This window comes from Acipenser ruthenus, chromosome 20, assembly GCF_902713425.1.
Source record: "Acipenser ruthenus chromosome 20, fAciRut3.2 maternal haplotype, whole genome shotgun sequence".
In the NCBI taxonomy this organism is placed as follows: Eukaryota; Metazoa; Chordata; class Actinopteri; order Acipenseriformes; family Acipenseridae; genus Acipenser; species Acipenser ruthenus.
This window is the reverse complement of record NC_081208.1, coordinates 7,699,365-7,726,824: the sequence shown is the minus strand read 5'-3', so window position 1 is coordinate 7,726,824 and position 27,460 is coordinate 7,699,365. Positions and strand designations below refer to the sequence as shown.

At 41.9% G+C, this 27,460-nt stretch overlaps 1 protein-coding gene across 9 annotated transcripts in view; it reads left to right on the top strand.

The window, feature by feature from the left end:
* LOC117963733 (basement membrane-specific heparan sulfate proteoglycan core protein-like) overlaps nucleotides 1-26,491 on the top strand; it is a 207,080-nt gene extending 180,589 nt beyond the window's left edge. For 6 of the 9 annotated variants that reach the window (XM_058993409.1, XM_058993408.1, XM_058993401.1 and 3 more), the window contains 18 exons: nucleotides 360-444; nucleotides 727-871; nucleotides 1,687-1,789; nucleotides 2,206-2,315; nucleotides 3,121-3,229; nucleotides 3,869-3,967; nucleotides 4,795-5,016; nucleotides 5,851-6,095; nucleotides 7,850-8,021; nucleotides 9,464-9,586; nucleotides 10,772-10,822; nucleotides 17,027-17,102; nucleotides 19,461-19,539; nucleotides 20,153-20,194; nucleotides 20,689-20,759; nucleotides 21,246-21,329; nucleotides 22,665-22,768; nucleotides 23,096-26,491. In XM_058993409.1, the coding sequence (XP_058849392.1) occupies nucleotides 360-444; nucleotides 727-871; nucleotides 1,687-1,789; nucleotides 2,206-2,315; nucleotides 3,121-3,229; nucleotides 3,869-3,967; nucleotides 4,795-5,016; nucleotides 5,851-6,095; nucleotides 7,850-8,021; nucleotides 9,464-9,586; nucleotides 10,772-10,822; nucleotides 17,027-17,102; nucleotides 19,461-19,539; nucleotides 20,153-20,194; nucleotides 20,689-20,759; nucleotides 21,246-21,329; nucleotides 22,665-22,768; nucleotides 23,096-23,268 (2,093 nt within the window). In that variant the 3' untranslated portion in view covers nucleotides 23,269-26,491. The remainder of the gene's footprint in view (nucleotides 1-359; nucleotides 445-726; nucleotides 872-1,686; nucleotides 1,790-2,205; nucleotides 2,316-3,120; nucleotides 3,230-3,868; nucleotides 3,968-4,794; nucleotides 5,017-5,850; nucleotides 6,096-7,849; nucleotides 8,022-9,463; nucleotides 9,587-10,771; nucleotides 10,823-17,026; nucleotides 17,103-19,460; nucleotides 19,540-20,152; nucleotides 20,195-20,688; nucleotides 20,760-21,245; nucleotides 21,330-22,664; nucleotides 22,769-23,095) is intronic. The other 3 variants (XM_058993406.1, XM_058993410.1, XM_058993407.1) reach the window with 2 other exon arrangements.
* Nucleotides 26,492-27,460: the final 969 nt, after the last annotated feature.

The window sequence follows — 27,460 nt, the reverse complement described above, 5'->3', positions numbered from 1 at the left end:
TTTGCTTGAATTGTCTCCTACTTGTTCTCCTGCGCATAAGCACTGCCACCTATATTTTTGCATTAGTGCACCCTGGAATATAGGCTAATTGGCATATATTTTGATATAACATTGTGTATATCTTGTGTGTGTGTGATGTATCCTTTAAAAGCTCATCTTCCTGGTTCCAGTTCTTAATACCACTGCCCCTCAGGGGTGTGGTTTTATACGCTGTCTGTCCACAGGTTGAAAATGGGCTTTTAATGAGCTATTCCATTCAGTGAGCTGAATTAGTCACATGTGAGCGTTATCAGACAAACCAGAAAGATGACTCGCTCATGTGCTTGTCCTGAGGCTGACAGTCTCCTTTGGGGTTCCAGGTATGATCATCTATAATGGGCAGAAAAAGACGACCGGCGCAGACTTTATTTCCTTTGGGCTTGTGGGCGGCCGGCCTGAATTCAGGTAAGGAAATACCTTAATAGCATAACCACTTCTTCAAAAGACCTGCAACCGTTTCTGTATAACCTGATGAGCAATATATGACATGCAGAGGTTTAAGTATTGTTTTACAGTATGTTATGCTTCCAAAGCAGCTGGTACTGACCGGAATCTGTACCATATACAAATAGGAACCACTTACATGTACAGTACACAGCTGACATTAGATATATGTCTTTTTAAGAATATTAGTATTTTTATAAACTAAATTTTTATGACCTGTGTCTCCTTTTTATTTCCCCCCAGGTTTGATGTGGGCTCAGGCATGGCTACAATCCGCTACCCAACTTCCATTAAACTGGGAGAGTTCCACACGGTGGTGCTGTACCGCAATCAGACCCAGGGAGCTATTGTAGTGGACGATCATGCTCCCGTCAACGGCAGCTCTCAGGTACTGGACTAGAACCATGCTGGCATGCTAGCTGGGCATCTTGGGTCCCAGGACATCTAACACACACTCACATAAAGGCTCTCTTTATGCAGACCTTTCATAGACTTAATCTACTGAATCTATGTAGCCTAGAAAAAAGAGGAATTGGAAGAGACTTGATTGAAAGCTGTAAAATCTTAAAACCCTAACCAATACTTCAGGCGTAGCACAGAAATCAGGACCAGAGGACACAGCTGGAAATGAAGTGGAGACAGGGTAGGAGACAATTCTTTACTCAGTGGGGTGAGTGTATGGAATAGGTTACCTTGGCCATGCTGTTGATTCTGAATCATAGGGATCCTTTAAGATCCAACCTTGACAAAGTTTTGAGATCACTCGGCTACTTGGAAGAGGATGGTATTGATGGGCTGACTGGTCTCCTCTTGTACGTTAATTTTCTAATGTTCATTGTGATACATATACATGCACTTACTGATATTAAAGAGTAAGTAGCAGGATTCTGAAAAATAAAGCAGATCTCCAACCCCAGTGTTACTAGAGCAGACATTTTGAAAAGAGCTGTGAAACAGACTTTAACATTAGTCTGTTGTGTATTCACAATTGTTTCAGCACCTCTTTTTAAACAATACAGAATGGGGGGAGGGTGTGTGTGCATATGTTACCCCTTGCTTATTAAATATCTTAGAATCCCTCAATAGATCGCACTTTTTGCAAATATTACGAATGCAGAACCACTCAGGGCAACATGTTTGTATTCTTCATTTTACCCCCCCCCAGACATGTCAATAAAGTGTTCATTTCTAACCTATGTCCAGGGTAAATTCCAAGGCCTCGATCTGAACGAGGAGCTCCATGTGGGTGGCTACCCCGACTTTGCTGTCATTTCGAAAACCACAGGGCTCAAAAGTGGATTTGTTGGTAAGGATTCTTTCACCTTGTGATTTTTATTTTCCAGTTTGTAAAACACAGCACACACTATCAGCCTCAACTCACCAAACAAACACATGAAATGCCCTGCAAATGTCTGTGGTACAATATCAACCAATGACCAGGGAGTTTGTAAAGAGCCATACATTATATACAATGCTCCCCCTTCACATGAAGGCCTTTATGCAGTGCAACAGTATATAAGGCGGTATGGTTGTGGCTCCCATGTTCCCCATAATGCCATTACACTAGCACTTGTAATCGTATTAGAAGGTGGAACACAAATTGCACACTCTTACCTGTGGCTCCCAACCATAACATTATGAAGGGGGCACTGCATATATTTGGCTCAAGAGCCATCTGTTGTATAGCCCTGGTATTCTTTAACTGACCCCATTTCCCGCCAGGTTGTATCCGGCAGCTGATCATCCAGGGTGATGAGGTGATCTTCAAAGACCTGGACCAGAGCTCCACAGGCATCTCCAACTGCCCTACCTGCACAGATCAGCCATGCCAGGTATCGCTTCTACACCGCTACCCAGGGGCCTTGGCTCCTCCACTGTTCACCATTTAATAAGTGTGAAAAGAAATAGTGGTGTTTTTTTTTAAATATGGGATGATCATGAATGTACAAACATTGTATGATGTTAACTCTAAAATTGAAATGTTTATTGTTGTATATTGTTGGGAAGCTCTTGTAAAAGAGACATTTGTCTCAATGCGATTTATCCTGGTTAAACAAAGATTAATAAATCATGAAAGTGTTTTATTGTGCACGGAATGCAACACAACACACTGAAAAAAAGTGTACTACTGTTTTTCAAATGAGAAAACATCTTTTAGAATCACGTTTAAATTAATAATGCTTTTTTTATTTTTTATTGTGGTCTACCAATGGTTCGGCGTGGGTTTCTTCAGTGAGATATGTGATATGCAATCAATATCAATTAAACTTGTTTCTTTCATTTTAGTTTCCACCTAAAGAAGGTCTTGAAAGCTAGTATTTGTATATCCTAGTTCCCTATGGGCTGGACTCCAAATTGTCAGATAGTAGAAACGCACCCAATAAAGTTACCATCCCAGAAATAAACAACTAAGACATGTCATTTAAGGGCTTGTGTTTAGTCTAAAATTGTTAATGATTTATTTGTGTTTGTTCTGTCAAATGACAATTTGGAGTAAAAAATCTTTTGAGAACCCAGCCCTACATGTCTAATAAACAGAATCAAATCTGTTTTCATTATTCCCCTTGTTAAACTCTTCTCTTTCAATTGGAATATGATTACAGTGTCCTAGTTGTGCCCTTTGCTTCCCTCTTTCAGAACGGAGGTGTATGTGAGGACTCGGAGACCAGCAGCTACATCTGTGACTGTCCCATAGGATTCACTGGAAGCAACTGTGAACATTACTCAGCATTGCACTGCCACCCAGGTAAAGCCTGTTCAGCCACTCCTAGGCATTAGGTTCAGTATGGCCAGGATTAAAATGCCAACTAGTCCTATTGTAGGCACATTCATTTAATTGCACTGTAGTAATTGAGTTCAGATATAGGTAGCTCATGTTAGTCATCTCAGTCGTCATTAAAAGGATCTTGCCAATGTGGTGAGGCAATTAAAAAGGCGAATAGAATGTTAGGTTATATAGGCAAAAATCATGGAATACAAGTCTAGAGAGGTTATGCTAAGATTCTACAATGCCCTAGTTAGACCGCACCTAGAATACTGTGTGCAGTTCTGGTCACCTATGGGTCGTCTCTTATTGTAAAACAGATCTTGCTCAATTTGGGTTCTGTCTGCTCAAACTGTGTAAAATTGACATATAAACCCAACTTATAAATCAGACAAACTAAGTTTGTACTCAGGAACTACTATGAAACAAAGTGTTGTGCTGTATGTTCTATGCAAGTCATAACATCTGTACACAGGATAAGATGTCCTGGAATTGAGAATCCCTTAACAGTGATTGGTTGATTTCTCATGCATGAATTACAATAGCACAAACCCCCCAGAATCGGTTGTTAGTATAATCCAATAGAATATGTCACTCATACATTCCTTGTTCTATCCACAGAGGCCTGCGGACCAGATGCCACCTGCATCAACAGGCACAATGGACTGGGCTACGATTGCAGGTGCCATCTGGGCAAGTCAGGAGACAAGTGTATGGAGGGTGAGTGGAGAGGAGGGACTCCTGCTTGGGCTCTTTGAAAGGAAGAGCTCCCTAGAATAATATATAATACTCTTTTAGTGCAGAACCAGGTGAAAGAAGTTGTGTTTGGGACTTCCATTGACCCCAAAATGTATCATTTGCATCCACTTCTCATTGTAAAGGAGAGCAAGTTTGGTGCTGGCTCTGAATGACTCAACGCTATAATAAAGGAGCTGTAAAGTTCTTATTTCTACTTTAATAAGGAAATGGACTATAATACGCATTTTTAATATTGAATATAAGATAGCTGGTATAGAACCACTAGGCTGCCACCAAATCCTCAACTTACCAGCTTGTATTACGCAGGCCCTAGTTTATATTCTGCATTGAGAAGACTGCCTTCTGAATCAGCAGTCTGATGTCATTGCCATGCAATACAGAGCACCTGATATGAGCCAGATGATAGCTATAAAGTCTACTAGTTGCATACCTATAGATAGAAATACAGTAGTTTGTATCAGAAGAATTTTATCCAATGAAAATGACATTGCATTAGGATTAGCTATAAATTATTCTTATATATCTATATATTTGAACACATTTAGTATTGTTTACTGTAAAGATACAAGCTAATTTTCACCCAGCTTGGAGCGACCAGCAATTTTATTAGCTGCTGTGACCTCATGGTAGGATACCAGCTTGTAATGTACAGCCCCCATGATGTTCTATATATTTAACATGCCATTGTTTAAAGTGGCACACACCATTACACTCTGGAGTTGGCCATAGCATAAGGGGATTCCTTTGGATTTGTACACCTCTTTGATTTGGCTTTTGCATTTTCTCAGGTATCTTGGTGACTTCGCCCTCCTTTAACGGAGAAGACTCTTATGTCTCTTATCCTCCCATGACCATCGTTCACAATGACCTGCGAATGGACCTGGAGTTCAAAACCCTCGACTCCGACGGGCTCCTGTTCTTCAGCGGGGGAAAGAAGATGAAGGTGGAGGACTTTGTCTCCTTGGCCATGGTGGACGGGCACGTGGAGTTCCGCTTCGAGCTGGGAACAGGTGAGCAGACAAAACTAGGAAGGCAGAGATACGCAGGCCACCTTGTGCACGTCTACAACACCTAACCATTACAAGTAAGACCACGGGATACACGTGCATTCTAAAGGAACTATTTAACTACCAAACCACAAATTGGGTCTTCTGTAGTACTTGTATATACCGAGCATCAAAAGAAACTTATCAACATAATAAGGTATATACATGATGGATATTGACGAAATGTTTTTGGTTTCTTTTTAATCACTCGATCATTCATCCTTGACCATGACAAGCATATGCACTTAATCACCTAATTAGTGAGATAGCTGATTGGACACTGGATAGGGAGTGATTTCAGCTGTTGAATTGCAAGCTTGAATAAAAGCAATAAAGAAAATCACAGAAAAAAAACAATATGCCTGTCTGTCGAGAGAGCGGCGCCTTCATGCAGGGTACTGTGGCTCATCGTCTTGGGTGCTCACAGCCAGTGATTTTTCAAACCTGGCGAGGCGGTATAACCAGACACACTCTGTCAATGACAGGCCACGAACTGGGAGACTCGGCAAATAAGAATCACTGGAAATACAAGCATATTTAACCTGTAACATTCCCAATGAAAAACTAACAATAAAATAACGCATGAATAATCGTGATCATCTGTTATTCGGATTTCATCTACCGATTCCCATCACTAGTCTGTTTGAACGTCATTTAATGTTTCAACGGAATGTTCTTTTGAATAGTTCCCATTAATGAAGATGCTTGCTTGGGAACTCCAAGGTTAGTTTAGTAACTGCTGCCTTTCTAAGGCTGATATTGTGGTGTTCCTTTAACAATGTTCCCTGGACTGTCTAGGCATGGCTGTGCTGCGCAGTCCCGAGCCTGTAGCACTGGGCAGGTGGCATCGCATCATGGCCGAACGCAGCAGCAAAGACGGCACTCTGCGAGTGGACCACCAGAAAGAGATCAAGAGGTCGTCCCCGGGGAAAGCTCAGGGTCTGAACATCCACACCCCAATGTACCTGGGTGGGGTCCCCAACATGGCAATCCTGCCCAAACCTGCCAACATCAGCCGTCTCTTCCATGGGTGCATTGGAGAGGTGAGGAACACATCAGATAATATTGAAGCGTCTACAGTACACCGTTATACATTACACCATCCTCCTGCTGGCTAACTGACAGCAACAATACAGTAGTCAGGTGTCTCTTAAATCGACAGTGCTCTCAGATTCATTTCTGAAGTACATCTGGTACACCAGAGTGGAATTAGGAACATGTCTTGTCAACACTGTAGCTCCTAGGTGATGTAAGAATATAGAAAAAAAGTAGAAATGTAGTATTTCTTACATCCACTGGGGGCAGTGTTGCAGGGAGGCATGTTAATGGTTGAACTAACCAAGGGGGGCTTTAAACTTCACCAGGACTGAAACTGGTAGACTCTAAACAACAAGAATACATTTGTTAAGAGAACTTGTACAGTAGTGTGCACATTTATAAGAACACCTCAAGATTTGTCATTTATATCCTTTATATACCTACCTGCATGAAAACCTCTGGGTGGGAGAATTTCAATTTGTGGTCAGTAATCGGTGATCTAGAAACAATTGGCACTCATGTCTGAAAATGTTAGATCACTTTGTGCTTTTAATTGTGTATCTTAATCAACTTCTAAAAACATATATATATATATATATATATATATATATATATATATATATATATATATATATATATATATATATATATATATAATTTTAAATTTAGTTGCCAATTAGTTTTTATTATTTTCTCCCCAATTTGAAATGCCCAATTATTTTTAGGCTCAGCTCACCGCTACCACCCCTGCGCTGACTCGGGAGGGGCGAAGATTAACGCCCGCTTCTTTACACTCTGCAGACTCACTGTGCAGCCGCCTCAGAGCTACAGCGTCGGAGGACAACGCAGCTCTGGGCAGCTTACAGGCAAACCTGCAGGCGTACGGCCAGACTACAGGGGTCGCTGGTGCGCGGTGAGCCGAGGATACCCTGGCCGACCTAACCCTCCCTCCCCCCGGACGACGTTAGGCCAATTGAGCGCCGCCCCCTGGCAGCTCCCGTCCACGGTCGGCTGTGGAATAGCCTGGACTCGAACCGGCGACGTCCAGGTTCTAGAGCGCATCCTGCACTCTATCGAGTGCTTTTACTGGATGCGCCACTCGGGAGCCGCTAAAAAAAAAAAAAAAAATTACCGTTTGTGGTTATGTGTTCCTTTTCTTTTACTATTTTAAATGAATTGCACGTGTGGCCTATTAAAGTCAGCAATTAAATTAGACCATCACTAATTTGCCTATTTTGACAAATGTTCCCAGATTTTCAGTTAGTGGTTTAATTTCATATGCACAGCAAATCAAAACTACAGCAGCAATGGGGTGTTCTACTGACTTACAATTACAGCAGCAATGGGGTGTTCTACTGACTTACAATTACAGCAGCAATGGGGTGTTCTACTGACTTACAATTACAGCAGCAATGGGGTGTTCTAATAAATTTGCGCAGTACTTTGTTTCATACCGTTACCAAGTTTCTAGTTAACGGAAAAAGATAACCCCTCCTGAGGATGCGCACACTGACATGGAGACTGAGAAACTCACGTACCAGCTGCTTCTCAGTCTAAGAAGAAAGATATCTGCATTCGCTGTCAGTCAGAAATATCCGACTGCGATGACGGCTAACAACTAATTCAAATATTGGCGGCGACTGACGACTTTGACTTATGGTAGCTAATTGGGGGTCTAGTGTCTTCTCAGATGAGTGAGACCACCGAAAGTGCACAAGTGACCACAGTACCTTTTAATATGGTGTTGCCCATTCCTCAGCTGTCCATCAATGGGAAGAAGGTGGACATCTCGTACAGCTTCACAGACAGCAGAAACATTGCGCAGTGCTATGACGAGAGCCCCTGTGACCGCATGCCCTGTCTCCATGGTGGCTCATGCCTGCTCACAGGAGAATTCGAGTACCAGTGCATCTGCCGGGATGGATATGAAGGTGAGCTCTTAGGCCCTGTCCACACTATGCCTTTAAACGGTATCAGTTGCATTTAAGCCGGCTTAAAAGTGCTAAATACGGTTTGCGTCCACACTACGCAGCATTTAATACCGTACTCAAGAACCGGACTCGAGACCATCTCAGGAGGTATCTCGAGTCCGGTTCTAATTAGATCGCATTAGGTAGTGCGGTTTATCAGAAGTGTGGACGCTGTAATACCAAACTACATTTTTTGTGTATCCTCCAATATCCCCAAATGCTTTGTGGTATGTTTGGCGAAATACTCAGAGCAGGTGCCTGAAGGACTTGCAATCAGTGTACACTCTGCACTAGGTATTCATTTTTATGCTTCAAAAAATTTGTCAGGACATCTGTGTTAAACTAGTGGAGAAAATAACAAAAACACAACGTTAAATTAGGCGACTGCAAAAATGAAATGCGAGTTAAAAGTAGGATTGGGGATGAACAAATTACGTAATTTGTCAGCTCTGTTTGAAATAAAATTAAGATGACCAGAATTAGTCTCAGGCAAGATATGAAGGTAAAAACAAAGATTGTTTTGTAATTAACAGCTTTTTCTGAGTTGAATTATAAAACAGAATCAGCTCAGTTTGTTTAAAGGGACTTCACCTGATTAAAAATAAAACCTGAAAACTTCATACCCTACTTGTGTGTGTGTGTGTGTGTGTGTGTGTGTGTGTGTTCGGATTTAATTTTTCCACAATACTTGTTATATTTCTTTTTAGCAATATGGACCGCTGTTAATATGGGGCATAACACATTATTTTAAAATAAAATACAGTGCATGGTGGGATACTATCGTATTAATTTCCACGGTTCATTGCGCTGCTGGGAATTGTAACTGAACTATTCTAATGGTGTGTGGACGCAATAAGCCTGACTGAACATGAAACGGTACTTCAGTGTGGACGCTTTGAGCTGTAATTAATTAGAGCGGTTTTGAGTATGGTTCTCGAGATCGGTTATGTAGTGTGGACAGGGCCTTATACAACAGCAGACATTTCTATATAGATGTTTAGCAACTCTTTGCAGCTTCTGTATCCTCTTGTCGCTGATAACTATTCACATGCACATGAACACGTTGCTAACCCTACAATCCTAGTAATGTTGCTGTCAGAAACACTTGGATCCTTTCAAGACCCTACTTTGATAATGCTACTAGGAACCGGACGAGAATAGATGGGCTGAATGGCCTCCTCTCGTTTGTAAGCTTTCTTACAGTAGGTTATGTTCTTAATAAGAAACTGTAGTGGTTGATTACATCACATATTGATTACAAAGACTCACAATTGCATTGTCCGTTTGCATTGTCAGTGTTTAGAGAGTTGAAATTCATACTGTATTATTATAGTGTCCCAATGTTAGAAGTAAAAAAAAAAAAAAAAGGGTAAATATTTCTCTTTGGTGTGTTCTCTTTTCAGGGGATCGCTGTGAGATCTTCAAGGACATGTGTCTGTCAGGAAATCCATGCAAGAATGGAGGGAGCTGCAGCAAAAACCAGTGTGTGTGTCCGCTGGGATTTACTGGGCAGTTCTGTGAAAAAGGTGAGTGTGACAGGATGGACCGAGGTTTGAGACTCAGAGACAGTATAAAGTTCAAAAATAAAGTTTTTAATAAACAAAAATACAAAATAAACCAGCACGAGGGCCAAACAAAAAGATTTCAAACACAAAATACCAACACAAATCAAAACTTACAAAATAAAGTTTCCAGGCTGGGCGTTGCCTTCACTGGAACAGAAAAACAGCACATACAAACACACTCTTGCTTCTAGAACTCTCTTCTCAACTCTCTCTCCTAGCCAGGGCCTCTCCCCTGGCTTTTATTCCCTGTGGCTGGAGCCCAATTATTCAATAATTGCTGATTAGTCAATTAGGGCTCCAGCCACATTCTCACATGTTTTCCTGGCAGGGAGGAATTTTAACCCCCTCCCTGCCAGTCCCAACATTGATCATAAAGACGGGGCAGTACCCCGTCACAGTGAGTTTAACTGAAAAGAAGGATTCCAACTGTCGCTGATCTATTGCTTCACAATTCTTTATATCATTTGAAGGTGATGCCATGCACCTGGGGTACTACAGAGCTAGATTTCCATTGCAAATCAAACCCTATAACTGTATGTATAAGCACCCTGTTCTTTCTGGATATGTATATCTGAAACATGCCAGTAACTGTTTAAATATCATACCTGTAATTTCTCTTTTCATTGTTAACATCCTGACAACTTTTTACACTTCTAAAAAATGTAATGAAGGGGTCCCGTTTTGCTGCTGCTCACTGACTGTATGCTGCTTTATTGCTGTTCTTATTAGGTGAAAGTATTATAATACTGTTACATCACAAATATAGTGGATGCAGGGCCAAATTCAGATAATCGTTTTAATGAATTTTAGTAGGAATACACAGGACATGGTTTAATAACAAAACTAAACAACCCACGAATGCAAAAACATTTAATATTTACATTTTTTTGCATGAGTATCCCCTGTTAACACTGAAGTCAGTGCAATGTAAGCTTTGCAACGGAGTCAATAAATCGATTTATGGTAGTTCTGATACAGCTAAGAAAGACTATCGGTTACATACCAGCATGCTTTCAGGAAATACATAACCATTAATAAATAATCTCTTAATAAACTGTGGGAGTTTGTGCCACCCTTTCCTACAGTGGGTACTTGGCCCCCTTGCGCTCAAACTGTCTCGTATTAACTTTATTCCCAATTGCACAGGACTGACTGACACGGAGCCTGAGTGGCATGCAGAGGGTAGCGGGGGGAATGGTACAGTATATCAGAAGTCTGTGTGGTGTCCATAACTAACTGGGAATATTGGTGGCAGTAATGGGATCTAACACTCAGTCAACTATACCTCTCTTCACTCCTCAATATTTGGTTTTTGGGATTGGTGTCTTGTCAATTATTAAATAAGTTAAAAGGGGAAGTTTACATATTTTAAAATAGGTATTACTTACATAAAGGTATCATTCCATTGCAGTTACAACGGCATTCAGACAGTAGCCCCAAGCTTGAATAAACAGTTTTATATGGTATAGTATTAATACAAAAAAAAAATCTTTTAACTCTTTTTAATTTCTCAAACGTTTGAGTATTGAAGTACTAGTACTTTTATTGTAACCTCTTGAATGAGGGATAAGGAACAAAATGAAAGGAAATATTGAACTGGCAGGACTTTCAAATAGAACACTTCTCTTTTGACCCATGTCCTATTATTAATCCCCATTGGTGTGACCAAGACCTTATAGATTTGTTTTTTTAATGCGCAACTCAATAATGTAACCTTCCCCTTTCACACTTATTGGCAAGTCCTGTGAATCTATGGAGTAACTCATCCTAAATCCACATTGTCTTTACTCTTCACATGAGAGAACTGTCATGAACCTTTGTGGGCTGGCTGAACTCCATCTCTCCACCTCACACTATTGGTGTTTGGATTGTGGGCTGGCTGAACTCCATCTCTCCACCTCACGCTATTGGTGTTTGGATTGTGGGCTGGCTGAACTCCATCTCTCCACCTCACACTATTGGTGTTTGGATTGTGGGCTGGCTGAACTCCATCTCTCCACCTCACACTATTGGTGTTTGGATTGTGGGCTGGCTGAACTCCATCTCTCCACCTCACGCTATTGGTGTTTGGATTGTGGGCTGGCTGAACTCCATCTCTCCACCTCACGCTATTGGTGTTTGGATTGTGGGCTGGCTGAACTCCATCTCTCCACCTCACACTATTGGTGTTTGGATTGTGGGCTGGCTGAACTCCATCTCTCCACCTCACGCTATTGGTGTTTGGATTGTGGGCTGGCTGAACTCCATCTCTCCACCTCACCCTATTGGTGTTTGGATTGTGGGCTGGCTGAACTCCATCTCTCCACCTCACACTATTGGTGGGAGTAGCAGTAGTTGAATGCAGAGTGACAACCTGACAAAATGTTTGTTAAAGATATTAAAAAGTTGAAGTCCCTTTTACCAGAACTGCTATTGGCAAACAAACTGGATGAGAATGGATCAGAGTTTCAAAGGACTGTATACGTTCTGTGTTTTTAACTGTGATATATTGTTTTTTACTGATGTTCCTCGAGGAAATTGGAATGCTTTTTTAAATGTGAAACCCAACAAAAATGAATGTCACTAACTAACAAATTTGTCATACGATTCTAACATATTCGGTCTGTCCATTGTCTAATTACAATACTTTATTTAAAAGTGGTTTATATTGTATAAATGTTTAAATACAAGGATGTCTGAACTATGCATTGTTATTAATTGTTATTGCTTGTCTTAAAGCATAACCTGTGCTTTTAAAATGGATTATCTTACCTCTTAATAGCATTAGCAACAGCATTACGACTCTGTGGCAAAGCGCCCCGCCCCTGTGTGCATTTGTGTTATGTGTTGTATGTTGCGTGTGTTAATGTTGGTGTATAGATTGGTACACGGGATATAAACGGGTCTGTGTTTCACGTGTATTTAAAGTGTAGATTTGTATTTAGGCACGAGGAGAGCACAAATCACTTCACGTGCTGGTTAAATGTAATATGTGAGCACGGGGTTGCACAGAATTAATTCACGTGCTGGGATTCAAGTGAATAATTAATTAGTAATTGAATCCCAGCACAATAGTATATATAGACGCACATTTCGTTCAGTCAGGGTTAGGTGTTCGGTGAGTGGAGAACGGGATTGGAGACGGAGGTAATAATAAGAAGAAGAAGAATAATAGTTAAAGTGTTTTCACTCACCGTGTTTGTTCGTCTGTGTGTTGTGCACTGTCTAGTCCGTTTTGTTTGTCCTTTTATTTTGGCATATAGTGCCGTGTCCTGTTTTGTGTACTGTTTAAAACCTTTTATTTGTTATTAAACGCTGAGTGCAGCCATTGCACTCAGCTCATCACAACCACCGTCTCTGTCTGTGTTTGGATTCCTTTCTGGTCTGACGCAACCCACTCTGGCCGTCTTTGTGATACGTGGTGTCAGAAGTGGGATAATAGCGCCTCCAAGCGTCAGACCAGGAGAGGGGGTTTTGTGAAAAAAAAAAAAAAAAAAAATAGTAAAGCGAGGATGGGAAGAAAGAGCTGCAGGAAGCAGCAGAAGCAGCAGCAGCAACAACAACAGCTGCAGCCCTCATCCTGCATGCCGGGCTGGGAGGAGGACAGCCACAACGGGGCAGTAGCCACCCCACTACCCCCACTGCCACCGGGTTCCCCACCGTCCCGGGAAATATGGGACTGGCTGGTGCACCCCGAGGGGAACTTCGCCAGTGACCTCCCCATGGTTATTCACGCACTGCAGATGCGAGATGGGAAACGATGGGAGGACTGGGAGCAACAGCACAACCCGGCATCCGTTCGTGACCTCACCATTGTGGTGCTGGGTTACCTAGCTGCAGACATGGGAGGGATGCCTTCCAGTGAGCAAGAGGGAGAGGAGCAGTCGCTGCCCTCTCCAGTACCTGAGCGGGAGGAGCCTGAGCGTCCACAGCCCGAGTGGGAGGAGCCTGAGCGTCCACAGCCCGAGTGGGAGGAGCCTGAGCGTCCACAGCCCGAGTGGGAGGAGCCTGAGCGTCCACAGCCCGAGTGGGAGGAGCCTGAGCGTCCACAGCCCGAGTGGGAGGAGCCTGAGCGTCCACAGCCCGAGTGGGAGGAGCCTGAGCGTCCACAGCCCGAGTGGGAGGAGCCGGAGCGTCCACAGCCCGAGTGGGAGGAGCCGGAGCGTCCACAGCCCGAGTGGGAGGAGCCGGAGCGTCCACAGCCCGAGTGGGAGGAGCCGGAGCGTCCTACGCCTGAGTGGGAGGAACCCGAACGTCCTACGCCTGAGTGGGGGGAACCCGAGTGTCCACAGCCCAAAAGGGAGGAGTCGGGGCGTCCACAGCCCAAAAGGGAGGAGGTCGAGGATGATGGCTGGGAGGTTTTTTTAAAGAACCTCGCAGCAGAGTTATGCCCTGGCTGTGGGGCTTATGGGCACACGTTAGCCATATGCCCCACCCAGTATGAAGAGGAGGAACCAGCGCCCAGACGGGGGGACCGCGAGCGTCCAGCGCCCAGACGGGGGGACCGCGAGCGTCCAGCGCCCAGACGGGGGGACCGCGAGCGTCCAGCGCCCAGACGGGGGGACCGCGGGAATCCGAAGCCTGAGAGGCAGCTGTTCCCACCTTCACCAGCAGAGCAAGAATGCCTGCTGGTTTCCCCATCACAACCAGCAGAGGTAGAATGCCTGCTGGTTTCGCCAGCACAACCAGCAGAGGAAGAATGCCTGCTGGTTTCCCCAGCCCAACCAGCAGAGGAAGAATGCCTGCTGGTTTCCCCAGCACAACCAGCAGAGGAAGAATGCCTGCTGGTTTCCCCAGCACAACCAGCAGAGGAAGAATGCCTGCTGGTTTCCCCTTCAGAAGCAGAGCCGCACCAGTCCGCTGCAAGAGAGGCAGAGCAGCACCAGTCCCCTGAAAAAGGGGGAGACTACACGCTGCTCCCACCTCCATCGGCAGGAGACTACACGCTGCTCCCACCTTCACCGGCAGGAGCAGAGCAGCCGGAGCTGCCTCTGCCACTTCCAGGAGCAGAGGAGCAGGAGCTGCCTCTGCCTCCACCACCTACATCGGCAGGAGCAGAGCAGCCGGAGCTGCCTCTGCCTCCGCCACCTACACCGGCAGGAGCAAAGGAGCAGGAGCTGCCTCTGCCACTTCCAGGAGCAGAGGAGCAGGAGCTGCCTCTGCCACTTCCAGGAGCAGAGGAGCTGCCTCTGCCTCTGCCACTGCCAGAAGCAGAACAGCAGGAGCTGTCTCTGCTTCCCATACCTCCACCACGGGGAGTACGGTGGCCGGAGCCCCAGAAAGGGGAGCTGTCGGCCACGAAGAAGGGGGAGGAGGTCTGGAGACCACCAACCCCAGCAGCAGTTTCGCTGCCGGAGATCGTGGGGGAGGTCCGGAGACCTGCTCCCACTGCAGCAGTTTCGCTGCCGGAGATCGTGGGGGAGGTCCGGAGACCTGCTCCCACTGCAGCAGTTTCGCTGCCGGAGATCGTGGGGGAGGTCCGGAGACCTGCTCCCACTGCAGCTTCTTCGCTGCCGGCAGTACTGTGGTCGGAGCCCCACCAAAGGGAGCTACCGGCTACAAAGAAGGGGGGCGAGGTCTGGAGACCACTTTCCCCAGCAGCAGTTTCGCTGCAGGAGTTCTTGTGGCCGGAGCCCCACAGGAGGGAGCTGCCGGCTACGAAGAAGGGGGAGGTCGGGGGACCACCTGCCCCCGCAGCTTTTTCGCTGCAGGACGGGACCAACAGGCTGTCAGCCGTGCCACTACCGGCAGGGGTGCTGACAGCATGGCCAGCCATGGGCCCACTGAAGCCTCCCTTCCCAGCCCGAGACTTTGTCCTGGACTGCTGGATTTTTAAGGGGGGAGGTGGCCGTTGAGGCCATGTGTGCTGCGCACAAGGGGGGGTATATGTGGCAAAGCGCCCCGCCCCTGTGTGCATTTGTGTTATGTGTTGTATGTTGCGTGTGTTAATGTTGGTGTATAGATTGGTACACGGGATATAAACGGGTCTGTGTTTCACGTGTATTTAAAGTGTAGATTTGTATTTAGGCACGAGGAGAGCACAAATCACTTCACGTGCTGGTTAAATGTAATATGTGAGCACGGGGTTGCACAGAATTAATTCACGTGCTGGGATTCAAGTGAATAATTAATTAGTAATTGAATCCCAGCACAATAGTATATATAGACGCACATTTCGTTCAGTCAGGGTTAGGTGTTCGGTGAGTGGAGAACGGGATTGGAGACGGAGGTAATAATAAGAAGAAGAAGAATAATAGTTAAAGTGTTTTCACTCACCGTGTTTGTTCGTCTGTGTGTTGTGCACTGTCTAGTCCGTTTTGTTTGTCCTTTTATTTTGGCATATAGTGCCGTGTCCTGTTTTGTGTACTGTTTAAAACCTTTTATTTGTTATTAAACGCTGAGTGCAGCCATTGCACTCAGCTCATCACAACCACCGTCTCTGTCTGTGTTTGGATTCCTTTCTGGTCTGACGCAACCCACTCTGGCCGTCTTTGTGACAGACTCCCAGTAGTGTATATCCACATTACAACCCTATAGATCAAAAGCTGCTGCTGTTCTGTAGTACACAACCACTTCCTGTTCTGTGGGTCAAACACACGCCAATTGTTAAGCTGCAATCAGACCATGTGATCTGCAGAACAGGAAGCAACATTTTTAACATATAATCCAGTGTTGGAGTTAAAAAAACAAATGTATCCTGGATAAAAAAAAATAAAAAGACATGCATATTTTAACAATCTAAACATTGACGTATCTAAATACCGTCGCTTTTTAACTTGAAATTTATCCAGGTAAGGTTTTCCACCAGGAGTGATTAATATACCTACTTATTAACATTATTACAAACAATAAAAATACAGTGATGGTTCGCTAAAAATAAGGTGTATTCATCTGACAGCGACAGTATAAAGATCCGCCTCTGTGTATAGCACTAAAATAGACCTCATAATGGTGTTAATGCTAAAAGGAGGAAAAATACATTTTAAAGTTTACATAGCGAGAACGAGTGTAAACAACACTGGTACTTTACCAGGTCGTTATTTCATTCATATTACTTTTTTCCCCCATACTAGATTACTGTTATGCACTGTGTTGTTCAACTGCTGGTAAAAAGCCCTAAAGTGGGCTGTGTTTATCTGATGATGAAGAAATAATGGGTTCAACTGCTTTCACACACTGTGGAACCTGCTATTCAATTCTCAACTAGTGCAGTCATTACTCATTGTCTTTACAATAGGAGTGTAGTCCAGAACTCACACACTGACTGCTATAGACATTCCATTTGCATGAGTTTGTTTACAACGGATGAAGAAAGGTGCTAGTTAATGACAGAGATTCTTTTCAAAGATGTTTTTTTAACAGTGTGCTCAAACCGCTATAGAGAAGTAGTTGGATAACCACTTTTGTCTGTGTTCTTTTCAGATTCTCCCATTCAGTACTCTGCGTATTTCCATGATGATGGCTACATGGCCTTACCCAAGCCAATGTTCCCAAGAAGGTGAGAGACAGAGTCAGAGAGAATAACTGAGGCTTCCATCACTTCCAAGGGCTCATTATTAAAACCTCAATTATCAGAAATGTGGTTATCAAAAAATTATCTGAGAAGCCCCTCAATGGATAGAAGCACACCCTCATTCTCTGTATATTTACATACTGTTCTATATTTAAAGAGCTAAATTAAAGCTCTAATCCCCCTGCATTAAACACTGACTTGTTTCATACCAAGCATTTTACAGGAACATATAAATAACACATGATATGAACTAGTAGTGATGTGGCAAGTTGTATTTCCATAAAGTTATAAGCAGTGATTTTAATAAAATCCTTCTGTACTTCATACAGACACAGAGGATACAGTGCTTAATACATTTAGCACCAGGACATGTGAACTGTCATATGAACCAGCCAATAGAAACTTCCTTAGCCACCTTTGTGTTCCAAAATAACCAAAATCAAGAGCTTTAGCCACTAAAATGTGTCTTCAAAATGGCTTTGAAGCTGTTATTGCTGTACCAAGGCCTTGAGATTGATCCACAAAGGAACCAAGAAGTCTGTTCTGCTTTACCTAGAAGAGGCTAACTATACTAAGGAAACTTCATGCAAGTATTGCTTAAGATTAATGTTTATACCTAAAAAGAGAGGTGAGCCAGGATATAGAGTTGAAATCTATGCGTGCATGTGATTCAATAGCAAGTATCTTACCTTATGTATGTTAGCTTAAAAAGCTGTTCTAGAAATAAATAAGGTGTTTCTTTTATTAATCTGATTTGTAGTATAATTTGATTTGTCCTTGGGAAACTATGAAAGAGTTTCCATTGTAACTGTTGTAAACTCATGGCAGGCATTGCCAAGTCATTTTTAAGAATGTCTTGTGTGTAATACTGTAGGAGTTACTTTGTCAGTGTCACTACCAGAGTCAGGGCTGATATGTGAAAAGGCGTATAAATTAATCCTGTTTTAAATACCATTATACACAGCTGAAACAATAACTATATTCACACAATTATTGTTTTGAGATTCAGCTTTTATTAGGGCGCTCCCCTAAATCCCTTGGTTAGAAAGATACAGGGTATTAATGCTTGTGACACGAGTAGTCGTCTGCCATGTGGGTGTGTGCATTCCCTGCTGAGTGACAGGCAAGAGGTTGAAGTTGATACGCCCCACAGGCGAACAGGATTTATTCAACACACCGAACAGCTCACGTGACACTACCAGCAATGGCAGCGCACGGAGCACATAGAACACAGTGTATGGAAACTTTGGTGGGATCTACAATCTCTGAACTAATTTTCTCTGTTCAATGATAAACTAACGTTGCTGAAGAGCTTGATCATGATGGATAAACGGTTAGGCCGGATATGTGACGGATTACTGTATTTAATTCTATGGAAGTTGCTTTGACTAATTACTTGATTGCTATTCTTGTTTGTCATGTTGTACTGAAAATAAACAAACTGAATAGTCTTATATATATCAACCTCAAGCCGGAACGCGAATCAAATGGGAATTAATAGCCTACTATTTGTTCCCTTTCAAGTACGAAATGTAACCATTACCGAATGGGATCTATCTCCTAATAGCCCAAATTACCTACGCACATATCAAAGCTGCTCCTTTAAGAGCCCCGTCTGTGTCAGACGTCTCCGTCCCCAGGAGTCCCCAGCTCTCCCGCCCCTTCCCTGGGCTTCAGTCCCTTTCACGCTCTCTCTTCCTTGCGAAGGATAATGCGGCGAAACATTTTCAGGACGCGCAATGTGGAGACCGCCGCAATTACCGGTGCCATGCTCAGGCACAAGCTCCTGCAAACCAGCAGCCCTAGATATTGCTGCCACAGGCCCAAGGCTCATTCTATCAGGACCAGCTGGATTATTGGCGATCATGCACCTCAGACACCTGGGTGCTTGCCACCATCAAGGCCTGCTACTCTGCAGTTTTATTGTATTAGGTTGCTATGCGACAGTTGTTATCTTCTGGGGGTAAAGAAAACGCCTGACGCAGATGGGACTTCCCACCTTCATAGAAAACAATGAGAGAGTAGCGTCCGGTTTTGTGTAATTAGAAGTAAATGGGTTGTATTAAAACGTAAGTTTCTTTTTTGGGAAAGTCCAAATCTGTTTAGAGTGTTGTCTGATTTTGCCTCGGTTACATCCGCCAATGCCATGCAGTTAGATCTGAAGACGGTATCTGAATTGTTGCAATAAAACAACTCAGAGTAACTGCAGTCTTTAAGCAGACCCCCAAATTGTGATAAAGCAGGTAGTGTTATTATTCAATTCCATGCATTTATCTTTGCACCACGAGTGCACACCCTTTATGCAATCCCCTTTGTATTTCATAAGCTAGTGTTGTGTTTCAGCTCACCGGAGGCTCCTGAAACCATTGTGCTGGAGGCTCGCACCACATCAGCGGATGGGCTGATACTGTGGCAGGGAGTGGTAAGTGTGCAGATCTGAGCAGAGGAAAGCCTTGATGATAGATTCTAAAACACAGCTGGGCTTAAAGTTATAGCACCATGTGCACAAGCCTCAGCCTGGATTTACCACACCACGGAAATGCTGCTCAAACGAACAAAGCCCTGCAGTTTGTAGCTGTAGTTCATACCAGAATGTATATATTGCAGTTTTTGTTATAACAATCTGCAAAGCTCTGTTCTTTTTAGCATTCTCAAACACATATTGTTTTGGTCTCGACCTTCTATTTACTTTAATAGTTGATATGATGGTTTTCCAAGGACCACATTGTGAAGTACATACGTTTTTAAGCAGCTAAGAGGTGGGATATCACTAATTGTGGATGAATAGCAGTTGTATTCATGTTCAAAGTGGTGAATCTGTGTTCATATAATCCCCAGTTTCAGCATTTTATTCACTGCTCTGATTCCCACCTCTTGCTGGTCACTGGCAGTTGGTAGAGTTTCATGAATGATTTCCTTAACATTATTTCAGCATGCTAATATTCCAAGCACGTTCACTTAAAACTTGCTTCCATTGCCTTTTGAGTTTTGTTCTGATTGCTTACCCACACTAACTGCATTTCCATTTTGTTCAGGAACCCAATGGTGCATCCCACGAGCTGCATGATTTTAATGAGGTATTCATACTTAATCATGCGATAAGCTTTTGTTTTTCATCACATATCCATTCCATGCTCTCTTTGTGTTATTGAACACTGTTAATTGCCTTGTTTTTAAATGATGACCAAAGGCAACGTGCGCCTGTTTATGCATCTCACAATGGTCCATAGCTGCCATCCATTTTAAAATGTGGAACATACGGAGTTGTGATGCATATAGAAACCTTTTAAAAATTGAGCTATATGCTTTAAAATCTCAATCATACATTTTGAATAAATCTAAAGCCACTGTGATAAGGCTTTATTTTGTGTGGTGTAAGTAATTTATAGGCAATTTCATATATTGACTGGGCTTCACCCCAGCAACATAGAAAATGACATTTTTTCATAGAGCGCTCATTGTGGATTTGATGGACTTCTGTCATGTAACTGAAGACAAACTATATGACCCTGTTGCATTCTGAAGAGAAAGTTAATAGTAAAAACACTGTTCTTTTTAAATGTGCTTTTAGGAGCTGGGAGAAGATGGAAAAAGCAAGGACTTTGTGAGCCTGGGTTTACAAGATGGACATCTGGTCTTCAGGTAAAAAAAAAAAAAAAAAAATATGATAAAATGTTATTTTATTCAATTGGCCCAATTTTTCTGCAGTATAAAACTAGAAAGAAACAACAATGGATAACCTATAATAACCTATAAAGATACCACAGCAGACATTTCCAAAAATAAAGATAGTGCTTTTGATGGACATGAAGACTGAACTTCTCCCTCACTTTGGGATTAATCAGCAACTAGGAATCAATGAGCATTGATGTGCTGCATGGTCTCCTCTTGTATCGAATTTTCTTATGTTCTTATGCTCCAGGGCAGGCTTGATGCATGCTCGCAGGATGGGGTAATTTGTAAAGGAACCTCCCATTGCCACTGTTTGTGCTGTCCCTGGATCAATGGAGAGGACTCCAGTCTCCAGAGCTGCCAGTTCTGCTCCAGCACTAGTTAGTGGTCAGAGGCATTGATGGGTCTATATCATTTGTCATTGATGGATACTGTGTCATGACTTTCTGTTCACAGCTACCAGCTGGGCAGTGGTGAAGCTATCATCGTGTCAGAAGATCCGATTAATGATGGAGACTGGCACAAGATAACTGCAATGCGGTACGACCAAAAAACATTTTATATTTGATTTTGTCTATTTTCAGGGGGTAACAATGAAAACTTTCTCATCACTTATTTGCATAACACGTTTTATACTATAGCCTTATCCATTCTATGGGTCTATTTTATTGATCTAAACAGTGGTGGATCTAAACAGAGGTTTTGCCCCCACATGTGATTTATTGAGCCACATGTTAACAATACTACATAAAATACAGTGAAACAAACTGGAGGGAGAATTTAGTGTTTGAATCCCCAATAAAGATAATCAATTAATATATGTTTTGGTTTTACTTTAATTAGCACTTTGTTACAAAGTGAACAAGATCACATAATTGACAGTAAAACATTTAACACTGTTATTTCTTTTTATGAATTATCAAGTTTGTAAAATATGGTAAAAAAACTGAAAATAAAATTAGTATCAATACAGCACAAGTCAGTATTAATCTCTGCAAGCAACAATATCCAGATAATTCAGCTTTAGTATAAATGTCAACTACATGTAAGATCAGACATTCATTAAATGTCTATAATTTGTCTTTTCTACAAGAACTAATAATACTCTTAAGTCAGCAGATATGATACGACTATGCAAGCAGGATAAATGAGTCAGTAAATATGGCAAATATTATGAAATCGTACATAATACTTTATCAAACAGTTGTTAAAAAAAAATATATCCTCCGATTAGAATTCACAGCACATAACACCCATTCGTTTTATTCTTAAACAACTCCAGCACCTCTTATTCAATTTCTTATTCAATGTGTGACACACCCCTTTTACATTCCACAACCTCAAACTTTCTGCAAATCTGCATGTATTACATTCCCCAAGTACAGCTTCAGAAATTCTCTATTCTTTAGTTCAGCAAGAGAAAATGCTTAATTCAGAATGCAGTGTTGATACAGTGTGTGAGGACTCAGCGGGGCGATGTCCATTCAGACCCAAACTGAATCTCTGCTTTGGAACGCAAGGGGTTAACAGAAACTGCAAGTGCTGAAGTTTTAATTATAAAGATCCTCCAGTGTGGAGTAGTGGTTAGGGTAGTGGACTCTTGACCGGAGGGTCGTGGGTTCAATCCCAGGTGGGGGGACACTGCTGCTGTACCCTTGAGCAAGGTACTTTACCTAGATTGCTCCAGTAAAAACCCAACTGTATAAATGGTAATTGTATGTAAAAATAATGTGAGATCTTGTAACAATTGTAAGTCGCCCTGGATAAGGGCGTCTGCTAAGAAATTAATAATAATAATAATAATAATAATAATAATAATAATATGTAGCTGCTGTAGTTCTAGGAAGTAATTTAAGTCAATTCATTCTCGAACAGGGCTGGGAGAGTGGGCTCCATCCAAATTGATGGAGACGACATTGTGACAGGAGAGTCGGGAGGAACCAAGGTCATGGTCAACACCCAAGGCAACATCTACCTAGGTAAACCTATTCCAAAATATATTAGAATGGATAACGCACACGACTGAGAAATATTGACTGAGAAATCACGATTCCTCTCATAATTAGTTTTTCTTAATGTATTTGTGTTATCTGCTATGTGTAAAGGACTATGTATTACACTGCAGTATTCCAATAAGTTGTTTAGTTCCTGGGTGTAAAGAAGCAATTGCCTTGGCTGTGGGATTGGAGGATGCCTACTTAGATTCTTCTCCTAGATGTTGTGGGGAATTGTTGTGGTGAGGGGACGTATAAATGTTAGTGTCAAATATTATGTTATGAACATCCAGTGATTTATTTTGTTGCCAGGTGGGGCTCCAGATATCTTCACGCTCACGGGAGGGAAATTCTCCTCCGGTGTCACAGGTTGCATAAGGAACGTCATGTTAATGAACGCCAGACCAGGAGACCAGCCACAGCAGCCCATTGATCTTCAGGTTCATGCTGAGGAGGGCGTTCACGTGGAAAAGTGCCCTTCGTAGGTCATTTACAAAGACAAAACAGAGACTTTGGAGGAAGAAAAACACACGCATATACAAAAAAAAAAAGAAAATGGTGCTTTGCTGCTACCAAAAAAACAAAAGGATTGTCTTGTGTTCTGTTATATGAATACCAAAAAAAAAAATGAACAAGAAGTCTTTATGAAGTCCACCTCAGTGTTGTTTTTTGAATGAAGGATTATAACAAACCCACAATCCAGGTCGGGTTACATATTACCAGCAGTAGCTATAAGGGAGCATCGCTGTAGCCCTTTGACAATCCTATGGAGTTTGATATGTTTTTACAGCACTGGTTTTATTCATTTCTTTTTTTGAATATTAAGTTTGGGGGGGAGGGGGGGAGAACAAACTAACCCTGTCCTGCTATTTTAATTTCTAGAGCCTGGGTTCTCATACAGTGTCGTATGGCTTTGTGGCCTAGCTGTGTTAATACTTGAAGACGTTTAGGCCTTGTCTTTAATTTCTCTCTTCTTTTTTATTATTTTTTTTGTTTGTTTTGTCCTGCGAACCACTTGGTGAGAGTGCTCAGAGCCTTAACTCAAGGAAGGGTAGCCAAAGATACCATGCAACAATATTGCCTACGCCTGGACAAAATAAGGAGATTGCGCTCGGCATTTATTTTCAGTTCTCCTCATGCAATTGACTGTTACATTGTGAGCCACTGTTACAACTGTAAAATAAAAACAGTTTGGATCATGACAATACCTAATACAATGGTGCTAATTTTAGGGAATTTAATCACAAAACAATTTTAAAAAAATGTATTTCCTTTTGGATGCCACAGCAACCCTGGAAGTTTCATTCTTCGGGCAATTTTATAATACAGTATAGGCCACCAAAACCAGATAGTCGGGTTTACTTTTCCATCCCATCTCTGGGATATTATTTTTATGCGAGAGCAATAATGCTCATTAATTTAAACTGCCATCCGATTCCGAAACGTTTTTTTTTAAATTTTATTTAAGTTCATCGCAAAACAAGTTTTAACAGAAGCTTTCTCTCGTTGTGTCCTGTAGAATTTCCGTTGAAGACCTCAGGAGAGCCTCATAAAACTGCCTCACTGGGACACCGTCCCATTTCAGGTCCACATAATGGTTTAGTTTAGGAAGAATATTAGGTTTTAGCACTTGTCATGTTGAAATGGCAGCTGGATACAAAAGTCAAGCAATAATGTGTTATTTAGAAAGCAGTAGAATTGCAAATCCGACCAAGTTATTGCTGAGTTTGTGTTTGATAATGGAACTCCTTCTCTGGTCTTGCCTGGGCATACTTGCCATGGATGGTTGACTCTGTTACTGTTATGGCAGGGCTTCACAAACATGTCACTTTTATATATGTTAGGATATTGCATTTTAAACTGGCACTGTCATTGCATCTAACATTGCTTTTCGTAGTAAAGCTTACAATAGCCTCACCTCTGTAACAATGCACAATGCTCCTTTTCAATGAGTGCTTTTAAAAACTTCAAAAGTAATTAAAAACGGATTCAAATTCAAACGTTCCCAGTGAATTCAGGATTTTCAAAGAAGATTGGGATTAAAATGGTGATTTTAAAAGTGAGAGAAAATGGGGCATTGCAGCTTTCAAACTACCTGTTTTTGTTTATTTTACATTATTTAATGATTTAATGTACATGTGTTCAAGATCGTCGGAAGGCATGTTTTATAGATAGAGGCCTGCTCTCTGGTTGCAGGCTGATAACATCTGATGGTGGGACCGATGTCTGTGTGATTCTGTCTATTGGTTTACATGGCACACAAAATCCTTTTCAAATCCCAAAGGCTAAACAACCAAATTCAGAAGTCTTTTCCTATTTACTGTGTTATGAGATTTGGGTCATCTGATTTCTTCTAATCCATTATCTAATGTTACAACATTACACATGTCGAAACTGCCAGAAGCACAATTGTATGTGACAAGTGAACAAAAAAATAGTAGCAAACAACAACGAACATTTCGAAAAAAGAGCAAGCAATCAGATCTTGAATTCCATTTGCCACGTACACGCTGTATTCCGAACGTTCATGGACAGAGGTTTCAACTCAAAGCATTTTCTTGATTAATAATTATTGTTAGTAATAAAGAGAACTATGTTTGAAACATGCCTATGTATTTTAAATGTGAACAAAACACAGCATCAGTGTGAACTAGTGTACACGTTTTAATTCAGAACACCACAAAAGGGAAATATCTTATTGAACAAGGAGAGTCATGAGAGACTTGATGTAGGTGCCTAATCTTCAGCTGTCTGAGACATGAGTCCACTATGCCATCTCCATTTAAATGGACACAATATTAGCTCAACTTAAGTGACATGGTGTAAATTATGGTGGATGTGGCCAAGAAGGCAATGAATCAATATTTAAATGAATTGCTTTTAAGTATAAGGATTGGATATTCTTTTTATGCTTTCAAAAGTAGTAGAGTACACTGCAGAGACATTTTTGATGGAAACTAGGAACTGGTGTCCTTAAGTTTTAGTTTTATACAACAGGATCTGTTTTTATTTTGCATGCATTAGTACAAAGTTTGGGGGCAAATGTTACACTAGTGGAAATGGAAGAACTATTGGGCAGTTTTGTGGTTGAGAGTTTTTGGTCTGTTCGCTAGAATTTGGGCAATTGTCTTTTAATTGCTGTAACCCAGAAAAAGTGTAAAATCTGTGACCCTTGCCTTTTAAATGTTGCTGAATATGAATTTAGTTTTATTCACCCTAGTTGCAGCTTTAATACTACTGAATTTCATCATGTTTTTTAGCTAACATCTATAGTTTTTAGATTTTTTTTGTTTGTTAAAATGGTAGTTTTATTTTTTGGGCTTAAATACTTGTGCTACTCCATTCAGACATGTTTATCTTTGCTTTCATTAAACTTCTCCAACCGACACAGAAAGAGTTATTAAAACACGCTTCTGTTTTTTGTTTGTTCTTTGTCGAATTGCACAGTAGTTTTGGTTCAATGTGATTTAATAACAACCATGTGAGAGCTTTAACATGTTTATCAATATTGTGTTGTTTTAAAAGCTATAATGTATTATGTACTCGTCTATTATTGAATTTAATCATTTTTGTTAACTATTTTTGGATTATTCATTCCCCTTAAACACCCAATTACAACCCCTTTAAACTGTATGTAAAGGATAATCGGAGCATGCCTGCTCTCTATTAAAATCACACCACGGGAAGCAATATACTTCTGTGTTTATATATGAGCCTGTGCACTCTTTTTTTCATGGGAAATCAATTATAGTTAGGGCTTCTTTACCACTGTGATATATGGGAGAGCTGGTAGATACATTGTACAATGTCTAGCAAAGGCTTTGATGCCAATGAGGCTGTCCATGGGTTATGAAATATGCTAAATGTACATGTTTGTAGGGTAAAAACTAAAAGGACAGCAGTAAAGTACACTTCTAAAAATACAAGTAAAAAAATATACATTTCTTCTCTGCCTGACATTTACACAATTGCTCAATTCTTTATTATTATTACTGCTACCTGATTAAGAAAGTTCTTCAGCCTGTTTCGACAGCCATAACATTTTTTGAGTGACCAATTATTATTTGTATTTATTTTCCTCCAATTTTGGAGTGTCCAGTTATTTTTTGTGTGAGTCCCCACACAGCACAGACGTTCTGAGGGCATGTGAGAGTCCTCCGATCTCACAAGCCTAAAGCCAGAATCGCTTTTACGCCAAGCAATCCAGAGCAGAGGTGGGCGGGCTACCGATACTGGAGAAAAGAGATCAGCCCTGCCTCTTATCCACTCTGAATGTGCTAGGTGTCTGGCCAGTATTATTTACTTATTTCTTAGTAGACGCCCTTATCCAGGTAGGGTTCGCTGTTGCGTGATGAGGAGAAAGGATCCCTTCCGGTTTCCCATCCCCCACCCTGGGAGCCGTCAGAGCCAATGTGACGACCCCTTCGGAATCCCCAGCAAAGTTCAGCCTCTTTGCACAGCCTGGACGTGACCCGGCACCATCCAGCTGTGTGACTCATCCTGCGCTCCCAGCAGCAGCACTTTAACTGGATGAGCCACTTGGGGACCCCAACCATAACCTTTTAATCCCATACCATAATGTTCTGAATATAACACGCATCCTGTGCATTGCACGCCACTGTGTCTCATGTGCAAGACTCAGTAATTTCATTAACGCCCCTCATAAAACTGCTCCTC